This window comes from Tursiops truncatus, chromosome 17 (assembly GCF_011762595.2).
Source record: "Tursiops truncatus isolate mTurTru1 chromosome 17, mTurTru1.mat.Y, whole genome shotgun sequence".
In the NCBI taxonomy this organism is placed as follows: Eukaryota; Metazoa; Chordata; class Mammalia; order Artiodactyla; family Delphinidae; genus Tursiops; species Tursiops truncatus.
In genome coordinates, this window is record NC_047050.1 from 53,690,151 (window position 1) to 53,707,549 (window position 17,399).

Genomic DNA, 17,399 nt, shown 5'->3' on the forward strand with positions numbered 1-17,399 from the left:
TTACAATTATTTGTTAACTGTCAGTCTTTGTCCCATTAGACTGAAAGCAGTGACTAAGTCTCTTATTTTTTGCTATGTACCCTATCCTCTTCATGATGCCTAGGCACATAGTTGAAACTCAATGAATATTTTTAAATAGACATGACTTTTAATATTCTACTGCCACTCATTCTCATTCTGGGGGTATAGAAACAAAAAGCTTAGTCCTCACAGCAGACTGTGATAAAGTCAAATTGAATATTTTAGGAGCAGTAGTTTTCTGAAGAAACTTGATGTATTGAATGTAAAAATAGAATAAATCCTTTAAGCTAATAAAAAGCAACAATGAAAATAATAATACTTATTCTAGTAAAGTTTCCATGGGTTATACTTAACAGTTGTCTTTATTCTGAGGGCAGATTGAAATGTTATCATGAAAATCCCACATATAATACTATGTGTTACTTAGTAGTTTTTCCAAGAAAGAGAAACACTTTTAACAGATTACAAGATTTCTTAAAGAAAATGAAAATGATATGAAGAGAAGAAATATCTCAAAAGACAATAATGAGAAAATCCAAGGGGGCTCACTGGTTCTGTGTTAGGAGACCACCACCAGATAGAGAGGTGTCACATCTGGAGGAGATTCTGAGAGAGGAGTTTATCTTGAGAACTCACACAAAGCATGTCCCACTGATAGCGTATCAGTTTACTATAAGGAATGGATATTGAGTGTAATATTCTTGGACCGTATAATAAACATATCAATATTTAATTTACCAAATCTAATAAAAGAATGTTAGAACTCAAAGTAAATGCAGAGACTATTTTGTCCAAGCTCGTTTTAAAGATAAACTTTCCTTTCAGCAAGTATTGAATCAGTGATGTACATGGCATACCTTAGAGGAAAATAGTTATTCATACAAATGAACTTAGATTCCAATCTAATCACACAAACACTGAAATATATCTCTGTAACACGCTAATATTATGTTTGTATATTACAAATAATTTAGTTCCTAAAAAACTAAAAAGTTTATTTTTCAGCATAATTAAAAATTATTTTCATTATTTACAGAGTGCATTTTAAGAGTCTGTTAAATCATCATCTAAATATGTTCTTTAGATGACTTTGATCTCATTAAATTGAATTCACTTGAGTTAAAGAACAGGATATGGGGAAATAGGAAATATTTATAAATTAAAAAAATGATATAACTGTGCCTTACATAATTTTATTTCACTAATTTGATTTTATAGCATTGGAAAACTAAGAAATACAACACGTGGGAAGATTTGGGGGAGTCATAAATTTCTAACAAAGTCTCCAAAGATCTTTACTTATCATTCATTCATTATTAGTTTTCTGCTTTAAAGTATAGTTTTAAAATTAAATATTTAAGAATCAATTGCTAGGGCTTCCCTGGTGGCGCAGTGGTTGAGAGTCCGCCTGCCGATGCAGGGGACACAGGTTCGTGCCCCGGTCTGGGAAGATCCCACATGCCGCGGAGCGGCTAGGCCCGTGAGCCATGGCCGCTGAGCCTGCGCTTCCGGAGCCTGTGCTCCGCAACGGGAGAGGCCACAACAGTGTGAGGCCCGCGTAATGCAAAAAAAAAAAAAAAAAAAAAAAAAAAAAAAAGAATCAATTGCTAATAACATAGTAATTCTTTAATACTAAAAGCCATTTTGGTTTAGCATTAATCTCAGTGAGCTTTTTTGCAGATTACAGTTTGATATATTTATTGGACCATCCATTTGAATTGTGGTAAGTACTATGGGGGCATAATGATGGATTGTGCAGAATCTTTGTTTCACTGTACTAACTAAAAGGACAAAAACCTACACACACCATTAGCTCTTTTGCCAGATACCATTGTATATCTACACTATATAAATATCCTTATATGATTAATTCTTTTTTTAACTGACTCTAATCAGAAATATAACAGGGCTTAATCTTGGGATTCTACGAATGGTGATTCTGGAGAAATATCCTAATAAAGAGATGGAAAAAATCATATAAGTGGAACAAAATTTTAAAATCTCATATAATTGGAGAAAAAAAAGAATGTGTTCAGTTTAAATAAAACTCAGTCCCTCACAAGAACAAGTCAGGTTTTCTTAGGCAGGTACCAGCAGGATTAAGAAATAAGTAATTGATTATAACAGATTTTTACTTTGTACCACCTTTCTTAAGACTAAAAATGTTTTAATGAAAAAACAGAAAAATGAATGCAATTTTCAGCACTTCTTTTGCTCCTTGGGTATAAATTTACTTTGTTATAATCTCTATTATATCACTGACACTCTTGTTTGTAATACCTCAACCTACTAAAAAGAAAAAAGAAAAACTTGAAATCTGCGAAGTACAACCACTTAAGCACTTCAAAAATAAATTCCGAGAACATGCTATTCTCTCTTCTACTTAAAGTTATTTTAAATGAAACATTGTTCTTGCCCTCTTGTCAAAAACTATCAAAACATTTTCCTCATAATCTTTTTCTTATTTCTCTCAAAATAATAATACCATTAAAAATAAAACAGCTTATATTAGTATTCATTTTGAAACATTACTTGGTAATGTTAGCACAGAAATTTGTTTACAGCTTCATTGGGGTATAACTGACAAACAATAAACTGACCATATATAAAAGGTGCAGTTTGATTAATTTTAACATATGTATACACCTGTGAATCATTACCATAGCCAAGGTAATGAACATTTATCTATCTACCACAGAATGTTTCTCTGGCCCCTTGGTAATCAATTCCTCCAATGCCCCAAAAATAATCTGCTTTCTGTTACTACGAGTTTTAGTTAGCATTTTCTAGAATTTTGTATAAATAGAATTATGCAGGATATACTGTGTTTTTGTTTTTGTTTTTTTTTTTGGTCTGGCTCTTTTCACTGAGCATGATAATTTTGATCTTTATCCATGTTTTGCATATGTTAATAGATTTTTCCTTTTTATTGATGAGTAGTACCCCATTCTGTTTATATACTCACCTATGGATAAATATTTAAATTTCTTCCAGTTTGGGGAGATTTTTAAAAATATATATGCTATGTATACTTATACAAGTCTTTGTATAGACATTTGCTTTCATTTCCCTTGGGAAAATGTCGAGGAGCAAAATGGCTGGGTCGTATGGTAGGTATCTGTTTAAGAAATTGTCAAACTGTTTTCAAAAGTGATTATAACATTTTATGTTCCCACCAACAGTGTTTGAAGTCTAGTTATTCCACTTCCTCGGCAGGTCAATACTTTTAATCTTCACCATACAGTGGGTACATAGTGGTATCTCCTTGTGGTTTTAATTTGCATTGCCTTTATGATGATGATGTTGAACATTTTTTCCAAATGCTTTTGAGCCATCTGTATCTCTTTTTTGGTCAAGTGGATGGCCAGTTCTTTTACCAATTTTAAATTGGATTATTTTCTTTACCCTATTATTGAGTTATTAAAATTCATTATATACTCTGTATACAAGTTCTCTATTGGGATGCTCAAGATCAGGGTGCTAGCATGGTCGGTTCTGGTGAGGACCCTCTTCCTGGCTCACAGACAAGCACCTTCTCTCTGTTTACTCACATGGCCTTTTCTCATTGTGAGTACTTGAGGAGAGAGAGTAGGCTCTCTGGTGTCTCTTCTTATAGGTCACTAATCCATCATGTAGGTTCCCCCTCATGACCTCATTTAAGTCTAATTATCTCCCTAATGCTCCACCTCCAAACCATCACATTAAGGGTTAGGGCTTCAACATATGAATTTTGTGGGGGGACACAAACATTTAGTCCATAGCATATAATGTTTTTGGTCTGCTAGCTAAGAAAACTTTCCCTAAGGCAAGATAACTATGCTTTTCTGCTAGTTTTTTTTTTTTTTTTCCCAAAAGTTTTGTAGCTTTAGCTCTTATATTTAGGTCTATAATCCATTTCAAGTTAACTTCTGTGTACTGTGTGAGTTAAGGGAGGGTTGAGGGTTTTTTTGTTTTTTGGGTTTTTTTTTTTGCTTTTTTTGGCATGTGGGTATACAATTGTTTCAGTATTACTCATAAAAAAAAAAGAATATCCTTTCCCCATTGAATTCTTTAGCACCTTTTCTGAAAATCAACTGACTGTATATATGTGGGTCAATTTCTGAAGTATTCATAACAGAAATCTTAAGAAAGAGAAAATAATCAAAAACATTTTACATATTTTTTTCCATTATCCTGCAACATGATTTCAGTGATCACTAAACAAGATTATGTCTCAGTGTCATAATTAGCCATGTAGGAACCAATGAATTGATGCTGTTTTCAAAACATCTCAATAATCTCATGATATGATTTGAGAATTCAGAAAAAAAAAAAAAAACAACTGGGACCAAAATTTAATTCATAAATAATGGCAGTAAGGCACAGGTCCTAAGATTAATAAAGAATGTTGCCCATTATGGATGTACACTGTTAGTAGAAGGTGATTACAGAACTCTAATATTTCTATGTTTCCTTTCCTGAAAAAAAGTAAAGAATGTATTGAATATTACTTTCTCAAATATAACTGTTCCTTTCTATGAGTACACATTGTCCCTGGGACCCATCCATGGTGTTTTTCCACCCTAAAAAAAAAAAAATTAAAATAAAGAAAGAAATATATCTGATTCTGCAAGCATTGAACTGTAATATAGATCTTCCCTTTTTTTTCTATGTTGAAAGAATTAAATAACAAAGAGATGGCAAGTGTGTTAATCAGGGCTTAATTAGCTATAAGTGACATAAACTGAACTCACCATGGCTTAAACAAGGAAAAATTTATAGCCTTATACAATTGGAAAACCAAGGTCTAGTATTCCCTTCAGGCACTTAGGAGTTTCAATTTTTTCTACAATACTGTTTTTCATTTTTTCTATCTGCTGGTTCTGCCGGCAACAAAAGTTGACCACCAGTAGGCACCAAGTTAAATAACCCTTAATATACCACCTCAGAAAAGAGATTTTCTTTCACCTGCAATCTGTATCAATTGCCCCAGATCCTAAACTGTTAACCATATCAAAAGGAATTTTGATTAGTTCAGCCCAAACCTATAGAGCCATACAGAAGTGGAAGAGATAAACTTCATCAAGCCTAAAGTAGTTCAGCTCTTAGAAGAAAGTGGAAGGATTGCTGGGCAAGCAAGAAAGCAGATGCTGGCAAACAGAGTGAGAAAAAGTATTTACTCTTTTGAATTAATTTATGCCATAAATAATTTGGATAAGATATCTTTACTAATTTTTTAAGAAAAGTTTTTTAAAAAATAAACTATGTATGAAATGTCAATATTTGAAAACTATTATCTATATCCTAGAAAAATTTCTAACAAAATATAAATAATCAAAATTAATCCAGGAAAGGATATGAAGAGACTTATAGCCATAGAAAAAAATTAAATTTCCTAAATATTTACCTTTGAGTAAAAATGACAAAGTGGTTTTATAACTAAGTTCTCTTTTACTCTCAAAGACAAAATGTACAATAAAACAAAATTTTAATTTACAGGAGATCCACTTTTAATGCTATCTCATGCAAAATCTATGGATGATAAGAAAAATATATCTTTAGATCAAATCTGGGAAGTTTTTTTAGCAGGTGTTCCATTTAGAACCAACAGACTACTTAACAGAGAGCATGGTAATTATGAAAATTATTTTTAGTAGGCAAAGCTGCTAAAGTTATCTGCACATCAAAATTTGAAACTTCTCAAAATGAACCCTACTTCAACTTTGAGCTCAGGTTTTATATTATGGAGGATGCAAAAACACGATTTTCACAGTAGGAAAACTAAACTTTTGAGGACATACTTTACCCTGTATTACATCATATTATATAGGTCAACTCATTTGTTCAGCTTTACTGAACAATCATTAATTACCTATGATGATATAGCCGGGGGTTGCTAATGGAAATATAAAGATGAATATGATGCATTTCATCTGGTTATGTAGTATATACGATATAGCGTTTATAAAACAGAGTAAGTGTTCTTTTGTAATGGGGGGAGTTAAGGAAGGCTTCACAGAAGAAGAAATATTTGAACATTGTCTCACAGCATGAGTGATGTGATGCTGAGTTAGAAGTAGAATATGGATCCAGATAGAATTTATTGAGTGTAAGGAGAAGTGTGAAACAACTTGCTGGGTTCAGAGAATTATGGATCGTTTTATAAAACTGGATTGTAGGGAGAAAAAAGGTGGAAGATAAGATCTGTGGAGCTTCTGCACTTCATCTTTAGGCAATAAAAATTTTGGAAACATTTTACGCTGTAGTGTAATATGATCACCTCCCTGCTGCTGGGAGATCATCATTAGCAGTGTGGATGTTAGACTGAAAGAGACCAGATTGAAGGGAGGGAAAGAATAAGGGAATTATTCATTAAGAATCTCCTGGGTTGGTTTGTTTCAAATCTCACTTTGGTGGATATCTGTATATGGATAGTTGGATATATTTTTCTCTGTCACTATATTATGATCTTCCTAAGAGAGAAAATATCCGGCTGTTGTTTCTTTTCCTTTTGGCCACACCACGTGGTGATCAGGATCCTATCTTAGTTCTCCGACCAGGGATCCAACCCCAGCCCCTGCAGTGGAGCATGGAGTCTTAACCACTGTACCACCGGGGGAAGTCCCTGGCTGTTCTTTCTATACTCAACAACTCATTCAGTAGCTGGCACATAGCAGATCCTTAGGCAGTACATATATTTTAAAATTATTTGTTGAAATCTGAGCAGAAAACAAAACAAAATAATGTTTAATTGTGCTACTTTACAAGGTACTTCCAGCTCTTGAACTGCAGTGGAATGGAGAGCAGTTCAAGAGTTGTAAATATCGACAGGTCTCCCCTGCGGCTCTAAACTGTTCGTGAGCTTTAATAACTGCGTTCTTTGCTGCAGCATTGTCGTTAATGATTAATACAGTTTCTAAGGTTTAAATCACTCCAGACTTTCTAACAGTTTAAATTTCTTAGGGTGAAGAAAATAATAAAACCAAGAGGATTATAATTTACAGGGGAAAAGTAAGGAAAAAGAAAACAATCAAGACATAGATATTTGCAACAGAAGCTGACCATTCTTTAAACTTTGTAACTTTGTTTTATTTACTGGAGATAGATGTGGATTTTAAATGGAGGAAGAATATATTTAAATCATAATCAGGCTAACCTTTTTATTTTTTTAAACTGACATTTATAAAGATTTCCTGAACTATTCAAATTAATATAGTATCAAATTTAGTCTCAAGTTAAAAACACAGAATGCATGTGTCCTGTCTCCCTGACAACATCATGCATTCATTTCCCCGTGCCAGGACACAAAGGCATGGCAAGCCGATGTCTGAAAAAATAAAGTCTGTTTAAAAATTATTATTATGCAAGTAATAGAATTCTGTCTACTTAATAATCCATTGTTTAATTGATAAGATAGAGAATAATGACTTTTACAATAGAAAAAATAAATTCAAGCAGCATAACTTTCTGATGGTCTCTTTCACATTTTTATCTTTTAAAGCATAGAATTTAACTTAACTTAATAACATATACATATTTTCAGTCAGAATTTAAAAATTGCTTTTCTAATATGTACGTTGTGTGTATACCTGTATATCCACTGTCTCTATTTGACATTAAAAAAAGTTAATTGTGGGCTTCCCTGGTGGCGCAGTGGTTGAGAATCTGCCTGCCAATGCAGGGGACACGGGTTCGAGCCCTGGTCTGGGAAGATCCCACACGCCACAGGGCAACTAGGCCCGTGAGCCACAACTACTGAGCCTGCGCGTCTGGAGCCTGTGCTCCGCAACAAGAGAGGCCGCGATAGTGAGAGGCCCGTGCACCGCGATGAAGAGTGGACCCCGCTTGCCGCAACTAGAGAAAGTCCTCACACAGAAACGAAGACCGAACACAGCCAAAAATAATAAACTAATTAATTAATTTAAAAAAGTTAATTGTGTGTCAAAGATATGATTTCACAATGTTTGCATCTACCTCTTATAAATGGAACTAAAACAAAAGATTGTGTTACACACATGTAATTCATCATTAATCTGCAAAACTATCAATATTGGGATAGGCAGTAGCAATTTAACACTTTTGTGATTTGTAATTTACATAGGAGTTGATAATCTGAACACTGATACCATGTATTTGATCTGAGAGATACACTGACGAATTACAAAATAAAAATAGTAATAATTGGTACCCTGGATTCTTTAAGAAATTAAGTCTTTACTTTGTATTTAAGTATTTAATAATTAGTAGATTTTTTGCCAGGCAATTTGTATAAAGTTTATAAAATCACATTGTCTATTCTGGGAAAGGCTAGGAGTCCAGAGTGCCTAAAGCACAGGCACTGTATAGTGGACTGAGGGAGAGATTAGGTATGCAAAATATATACATTTTAAAGGGAAAAAAAAAAAACAATTTTATTTAAAGAAAAGTGAAATCAACATTTATAGTTAATTTAAAGAGGCAAGTATTTTGTTGAAATACATTCTTATATGCTGGGAAACTTTTATTTTATAGATACAATTAAACTTGAATTTAAAAGTATTCTCTGGTTTTATTAAGATAACATATTTCCCAAAGTAGCAATTTATCATTACCTTTGTAGTTAACCTTGAAGCCAATAGATCCGACACTTTCATCTGTTTGAAGGTGCAGCCACATTTGGCTACTCATGCTTACTATTAAGTCTGGCACAAAGCTTCCAGTCAGCCTAAAAATGGATGGACAAAGAAGGGAGAAATGGATTATTAAAATACCCTCTGTATGCAAATTATGAGACAGATGTGTTTCTCAATACTTTCTTGGCTAGAAGCAAACAGCTGTCAGATAAACTTATAAGACTGTGTTGTTATAACAGAACAAACAACATAATTTAGTGATCAAGGTTTATTATAAACAAGTACTATTTTATGTGTTTAACTAGGTTAGATCTTTCATATCCCCGAGGCAAGATGCTAAATTTTATTTTTTTAATTTATTTATTTTTTTAAATTTTATTGGAGTCTAGTTGATTTACAATGTTGTGTTAGTTTCTGCTGTACAGCAGTGAAGCAGTTATACATATACACATATCCACTCTTTTTTAGATTCCTTTCCCATATAGGTCATTACAGAGTACTGAGTAGAGTTCCATGTGCTATACAGCAGGTCCTTGTTAGTTATATTTTTATATATAGTAGTGTGTATATGTCAATCCCAATCTCCCAATTTATCCCTCCTCCGTCTTCACCCCCCGTAACCATAAACTGTTTTCTACATCTGTGACTCTATTTCTGTTTTGTAAATAAGTTCATTTGTACCAATTTTTTTAGATTCCACTTGTAAACGATATCATAGGATATTTGTCTTTCTCTGTCTGACTTACTTCATTCAGTATGACAATCTCTAGGTCCATCCATGTTGCTGCAAATGACATTATCTCATTCTTTTTTTTTTTATAGCTGAGTAGTAATCTATTGCATATGTGTACCACATCTTCTTATCCGCTCCTGTGTGAATGGACATTTAGGTTGCTTCCATGTCCTGGCTACTGTAAATATTACTGCAACGAACACTGGGGTGTGTGTATCTTTTTGAATTATGGTTTTCTCCAGATATATGCCCAGGAGTGGGATTGCTGGATCATATGGTAGTTCTAGTTTTAGTTTTTTAAGGAACCTCCATATTGTTCTCCATAATGATTGTACTAATTTACATTCCCACCAATGGGGCAAGAGGGTTCCCTTTTCTCCACACTGTCTCCCACATTTATTGTTTGTTGATTTTTTGATGATGTGGTACCTCAAGGTACTTTTGATTTGCATTTCTCTAATAATTAGTGATGTTGAGGATCTCTTCATGTGCCTGTTGGTACAGGGACATTTTGCCTGAAGTAGCTTCACACATTTAGGAGAAGGGACGGCAGGGTTAGGACCTGGAGCCTCTTTCTGCTCTAGAAAGTTCTACACCTATTTCCTATTCCTTTTCATTTCTAGATGTCTATCTGCTTATCTTTTTATTCTTTGATACTTCCTACGTTTCCTTGTTTTTTTTTTCATTTCCACAATTTCCAAAAATGTATTTGCCCTCTTATTTTTTTTAACATCTTTATTGGAGTATAATTGCTTTACAATGGTGTGTTAGTTTCTGCTTTATAACAAAGTGAATCAGCTATACATATACATATAGCCCCATATCTCCTCCCTCTTGTGTCTCCCTCCCACGCTCCCTATCCCACCCCTCTAAGTGGTCACAAAGCACTGAGCTGATCTCCCTCCTGTGCTATGTGGCTGCTTCCCACTAGCTATGTATTTTACATTTGGTAGTGTATCTATGTCCATGTCACTCTCTCACTTTGTCCCAGATTACCTTTCCCCCTCCCCGTGTCCTCAAGTCCATTCTCTACGTCTGCATTTTTATTCCTGTCCTGCCCCTAGGTTCTTCAGAAACTTTTTTTTTTAAGATTCTATATATATGTGTTAGCATACTGTATTTGTTTTTCTCTTTCTAACTTCACTCTGTATGACAGGATCTAGGTCCACCCACCTCACTACAAATCATTTTCGTTTCTCTTTAATGGCTGAATAATATTCCATTGTATATATGTGCCACATCTTCTTTATCCATTCATCTGTCGATGGACACTTAGGTTGTTTCCATGTCCTGGCTATTGTAAATAGAGATGCAATGAATATTGTGGTATATGACTCTTTTTGAATTATGGTTTTCTCAGGGTATATGTCCAGTAGTGGGATTGCTGGGTCGTATGGTAGGTATATTTTTAGTGTTTTAAGGAACCTCCATACTGTTCTCCATAGTGGCTGTATCAATTTACATTCCCACCAACAGTGCCAAGATACTAAATTTTAGATCATTGAAAATCTTACACTTCTTTTTGAACTGAAAAGAAAAAAAGAATCTATAAAAATCTTTAACTTGTTTTTTTAACACCAGGAATGTACTTCATTTTGACATTCAGGTTTCATAGAACTGTGTTCTAAAGAAACATTGTGAAAAATATTTAAGTACTGTGCAAAACAATAAAATGGCAAGGAGTATAATATAAACATTCGCAATACTGATGTTAGGCTAGTCATGTCATGTATGTTGTACTGGGAATAATTTTATTTTAAAGGATATTCTGCTATTGCATCACTGAATCTAGGCATTAATAATCTCATTCAGTAATGCTCAATTTTATAACCCTAACAGGGGAAATTACTTAATGTTTCCTTTGTCATTAATAATGTTTTAGTCACATATTTGAACTGAAGCCAAGGGTCATATAAAGCCGGAAAGCAAATGAGTAAATAAGATCTTGAGGGGAAAAGTCTGTCAAGAATACAAAGAGAAAAAAAAAATGGATTCACTGCTGAGTAAAATATCCATAATGACTAGGACTTCTAAATTACATACTTAAAAATAAGTTTGTAAAAGCAGAAATTCTTAAGTGTTTACCTACTTTATTGGTAGAACCATGAAGATTTCTGAAAAATTGCACGAGGAGAGAAGGTATAAAGTTTCCCTTCCTAATAAAAAGGGTACCCTAAGAGAGCAGTCCTGGATGGAGGCTATACTATAATTAGACCAGCAGAGGGCAACATGGAGGACTGTATCCTTGAAGCCACCATGGCAGCAGAATGTCCTGCTCACTGGTCAGCCACCAAAACTATAGAACATTATCAGCAGACTGCATTAGCAATACAGCTATGCCAGCAGTGCCCAGTGTTACAGAATTTATGGGAATCCATCACAAATGAACCCAGTTAAATATTATGATTTAATTATGGGATTGTGAATAATATTAAGGAATAGTGTGAGATATAAAGATACTATAAGATATTATAGAATTTTAGACTATATTCACTTTCTTCTTGCCAAAGCAAATTTAAAATTATTATAATGTAAAAGATACGAACACATACATTCTCTTTTGTAACATATGTGTATATCCGTATGTATTCATATACATACACATACGCATTATCGTTTGAAAACTTTGTGGCATGTGAACTTTCAATTTTCAAATTGATGAGTTCAAAAGAACTAGTCTTTTGAGCTATGGTAAAGAGACAGGTTTATGGGCAAGAGTGAGGACTCAAGCTCAGAGACATGAAAGAAAGTAAGGTAAATCCATTATGAAATGGGCATGAGAGCTTAAAACTATAGGATGTGCATCAGCTATACCATATCAAATATGCCAACAATCTATCTCATAGTGAATATGATGAGATTAAATCATTCCTCTTTATTATACCCTCCTATATCCATCTCAATCCTGAACTCTTTTACCAGCCCAAAACCTCTAGCACATATAAGTTTGTCAGTATTTCATAAAGAACAGCTAACATATATAGACTAATCGTTCCACTGCCAATTTGTTCTATTGGCCGTGATTCTACCTAGTTCCCACAACCCATTGGTGGTATAAGGGTAAATATAAATCTAAAAAAAAAAAGGATTAAATTAAACATTTCCCCGATATCAGAAGGTAAAGAAAAATTCCCCTTTCTCTCTAGCATTTCTCTTACGAAACTTGAAATTATAAATTATAATGTTTGTTACAGATGTATGTAAACCTTTTAAGCTAAATAAGCCTCTTGTCAATTTTTGCACTACATGAATGACTTTCTTGCAGGCCTTAGTGTTACCTCTTTGAAATGTGAACATCAAGGAAAATGTCACCCTGTCTCCCTGTTTCTGTGGGAGTTTAAGCCTAGGCATATAGCTTCATGATGTTAATTTCCTGCTTTTCATAAAGATAGGAGAAGTTCTATTTTCCCTTTTGATACGGTCAATTAACATGTATGTAAATAGATTGTATCTGCCTGATATATAAAGGGTAAGATTTAGTTCTCTTTGCAATCTCTTTAGCAGATTGCCTATGATGTCCATCACAGTCTAGTTGAATGCTTATTCAATATTAAAACTGTTTCATTCTTTCTACTTTTATGGAGAGTCTTGACTGGGTTGGCAGGAGATTTTTTTGTTAATTATATTTCTCCAACAATTTGGTGATGAGGGTAGGATGCAAATGGCAGTTCCAAAATTAAGTGGACCAGATGAAGTTCTTACGGCCACATAACAGTAGTTTAAGAGACCCTAAATTATAAAAAGTCTCCCTCCTAGTGCTCTGCTCTTTTGGAATACTAGCTAGATGAACCACCCTCTGCAAATTTAAGATTTTTCTATTGAGCAAGCATGGGTAAATTGGGCTCTAAAATCCCTTCAGGATCATGATTAGCTTTGATGATGGAAAAATATGGGAAGCCAGGAATGTTGCCTGCAGTTCTTAAACAACTACTATCTCTGTCACATTTGGAATACTTATGAGAATACAGTCTTTCAAAATTTATGAGGGATTTAGGAGGTTCACATCATAAGCAAATTAATTACTGGTATTTACTGGATGGACGTCATTCTAAGAGTAAAATTAAAAATGATTTGGAAAGCCAGAAGGAAAGACTGAGGAAAATGGAAGAATTTACTTTAGAAAACTTGCAATTGTAAATCCTTTTTCTGCCCTTTGAGGTGTAAATCTTCTACAACTAGGAATGTCTCTCTCAAGGACTTGGAAGCCATAGATCTGAAATAAAATCATCAAAGGAGATAGCATTCCTGTTTTCCTGACTCTGTGGGAGCGAAGAGCCCAACTTTGCTAAGTAACTACTAGCAAACACAGATGACATATTAATATTGACTAATCTCCCACCTAAAGTTTTCCAGTACTTTTCTACTAGCTCACCCCAGCATTTAAACACCATCCCACCTTGTCCAGAAGAGTTGAGTTCAGTTTGTCTTCCCTATAACAGTAGTCTTGACTCTCATTAGTCTTTGCCCCTATTGCAATAGTCTTGAATAAAGTCCTCCCTGACTGTTTAACTGGCCTGACATAATTTCTCTCTTATAACAGTATAGACATGATCTGGTCTTACAAATCCAAGAATCCAATTATTGGCAGAGTAAAACTGAGGCCATCTTACCAAATTTTTTATAATATCAAAGTAAAAGTAACTGATATACATCCAGATACTCAGTATCTAAATTTGACACACACACACACACACACACACACAAACAGTTGTGTTTACTAGTTTGATTGCAAGGAAGATGCAGCAGGAAAACTATCACATAAGAGAAACAGAAATCTGGCATTCATAGTTTAAGACTGCAGTAGACAGGCGTAAAGTCTCTTGATTAACTTTGAGATACAAGTTCCTTCCAGTCCAGGTACAGATAAACAAAAGTGGATATTTATTCAAACACATGGAGGCTAAATGATATGCTACTAAACAACCAATGGATCATTAAAGAAATCAAAGAGGAAATCGAAAAATACCTAGAGACAAATGAAAATGAAAACATGACAATCCAAAACCTATGGGACCCAGCAAAAGCAGTTCTAACAGGGAAGTTTATAGTGATGCAAGCTTACTTCAGGACATAAGAAAAATCTCAAATAAACAACCCAAACTTACACCTATAGCAACTAGAGAAACACAAACACAACCCAAAGTTAGTAGAAAGGAAGAAATTATAAAGATCAGAGCAGAAATAAATGAATTAGAGACTAAGAAAACAATAGAAAAGATCAATGAAATTAAAAACATTAAAAGATGGTTCTTTGAAAAGATAAACAAAATTGAAAAACCTTTAGCCAGACTCACCAAGCAAAAAGAGAGGGCCCAAATCAACAAAATCAGAAATGAAAGAGGAGAAGTTACAACTGACACCACAGAAATACAAAGGATCATAAGAGACTACCACAAGCAACTATATGCCAATAAAATGGACAACCTAGAAGAAATGGATAAATTCTGAGAAAGGTACAATCTCCCAAGACTGAACGAGGAAGAAGCAGAAAATATGAACACACCAATTGCCAGTACTGAAATTGAATCAGTAATTTAAAAACTCCCAACAAATAAAAGGCAAGGGCCAGATGGCTTCACAGGCAAATTCTACCAAACATTTAGAGAAGAGTTAACACCTATCCTCCTGAAAATGTGTACAGAAACAAAAAAGACCCCAAACAGCTAAAGTAATATTGAGAAAGATGAACAGAGCTGGAAGAATCAGGCTCCCTGACTTCAGACTGTACTACAAAGCTACAGTCATCAGAATAGTATGGTACTTGCACAAAAACAGACACATCAATCAGTGGAACAGGATAGAAAGCCTGAAAATAAACCCATGCACTTATGGTCAATTAATCTACAACAAAGGAGGTAAGAATATACAATGGAGAAATGACAGTCTCTTCAACAAGTGGTGCTGGGAAAACTGAACAGCTACATGTAAAGGAATGAAATTAGAAGATTCTCTAACATCATATATAAAAATAAACTCAAAGTGGTTTAAAGACCTTAATGTAAGACTGGATGCTATAAAACTTCTAGAGGAAAACATAGGCACAACACTTTTTGACACAAATCGCAGCAATATTTTTTTGTATCCATCTCCTCGAGTAATGGAAATAAAAACAAAAATTAAAAAATGGGATCAGGGCTTCCCTGGTGGCACAGTGGTTGAGAGTCTGCCTCCCGATGCAGGAGACATGGGTTCGTGCCCTGGTCTGGGAAGATCCCACATGCCACGGAGCGGCTGGGCCCGTGAGCCATGGCCGCTGAGCCTGCGCGTCCAGAGCCTGTGCTCCGCAACGGGAGAGGCCACATGTACCGCAAAAAAAAAAAAAAAAAAAAGATCAAATTAAACTTAAAAGTTTTTGCACAGCAAAGGAAACCATAAACAAGACAAAAAGACAACCCTCAGACTGGGAGAAAATATTTGCAAATGGAGCAACCAAAAAGGGATTAATCTCCAAAATATACAAACAGCTCATACTGCTCAATATCAAAAGACAAACTAACAACCCAATCAAAAACTGGGCATAAGACCTTAATAGACATTTCTCCAAAAAAGACATACAGATGGCTAATAGGCACATGAAAAGATGCTCAACATTGCTAATTATTAGAGAAATGGAAACCAAAACTGCAAAGAGGTATCACCTCACACTGGTCAGAATGGCCATCAACAAAAAGTCTACAAATAATAAATGCTGGAGAGGGTGTGGAGAAAAAGGAACCCTCCTACACTGTTGGTGGGAATGTAAATTAGTGCAGCCACTGTGGAGAACAACATGGAGTTTTCATAAAAGACTAAAAATAGAGCTACCATATGATCCAGCAATCCCACTCCTGGACATATATCTGGAGAAAACTATAGAAAAAATATATGCACCCCAACAACATTCATAGCAGCACTGTCTGCACAGCCAAGACATGGAAGCAACCTAAGTGTCCATCGACAGATGAAAAGATAAAGAAGATACGGTGTGTGTATATATATATATATATATATATAGTTATTTATTGTTATTTATTTATTGTTATATATATAGAACAATAGAAAATATATATAAATATATGTATATACAATGGAATATTACTCAGACATAAAAAAGAATGAAATAATGTCACTTGCAGCAACATGGATGGACCTAGAGATTATCATACTAAGTGAAGTAAGTCAGACAAATGCAAATTTCTTATGATATCACATATATGTGGAATAAAATGAATGAATTTATTTACAAGAGAGAAATAGAAAAAAAAAACTGTGGTTACCAAAGGGGAAAGGGGGTGGGGAGGGATAAATTAGGAGTTTTGATTAAAATGTACACACTACTGTATATGAAATAGGTAACCAACAAGGACCTACTATCTAGCACAGGGAACTATATACTCAACATCTTATAATAACCTATAATGGAAAATAATATAAAAAAGAATATATATATACATATATATGTTTAAAAAGTGGATGTTTATTAATCATGTAGATTTAACTGATTTTTATAATAATACAATTATTGATTTGGACTCAGGCAAAAAATGGTCCACAGTCTGGGTTTGTCCTCAAGACTTACAACACTTAGAGTCATGTATACTAAACACTGTAAGTTCAGTATGTGCCTTCAATAGGTGCCTCATAATAATACTAAATCATGGTTCTGAGTATTTTTGTGTTTCCTGTCTAGAAAAAATTATTTTGAAAGATGAATAATTACTGAAGGGCCCAGATCATCTCATAAATATAATGTTACTTATGTGATTGATGAGAACTAGGAGAAATTTACTGGGCCTGTGAAGGAAAACACTTAGCTAAAAATTTAGATTCAGGCTCCAGAATGAAGCTACTCCACAGAACTGAATCAGGTAATATTTCATATGAAACTACAAAATAATACTCATATTGTTAATCATTTGAAAGTGTAAGCAATATACACATCACAACAGTTTGTAAAATTAATGTATGATGAAAGAAAAATTTTGACCATTGCTAATCAAAAATGTGCTTTAACCATTCACCACTGGCACAATAAACGTAAAGGCTAATATTGCACTGAATTTTTAAATTCATCT

At 34.1% G+C, this 17,399-nt stretch overlaps 1 protein-coding gene across 3 annotated transcripts in view; it reads right to left on the reverse strand.

The window, feature by feature from the left end:
* Positions 1–17,399, reverse strand: part of CSMD3 (CUB and Sushi multiple domains 3) — a 1,081,491-nt gene that overhangs the window by 529,948 nt on the left and 534,144 nt on the right. For all 3 annotated transcript variants that reach the window (XM_033843074.1, XM_019931944.2, XM_019931943.2), the window contains one exon: positions 8,592–8,704. In XM_033843074.1, the coding sequence (XP_033698965.1) occupies positions 8,592–8,704 (113 nt within the window). The remainder of the gene's footprint in view (positions 1–8,591; positions 8,705–17,399) is intronic.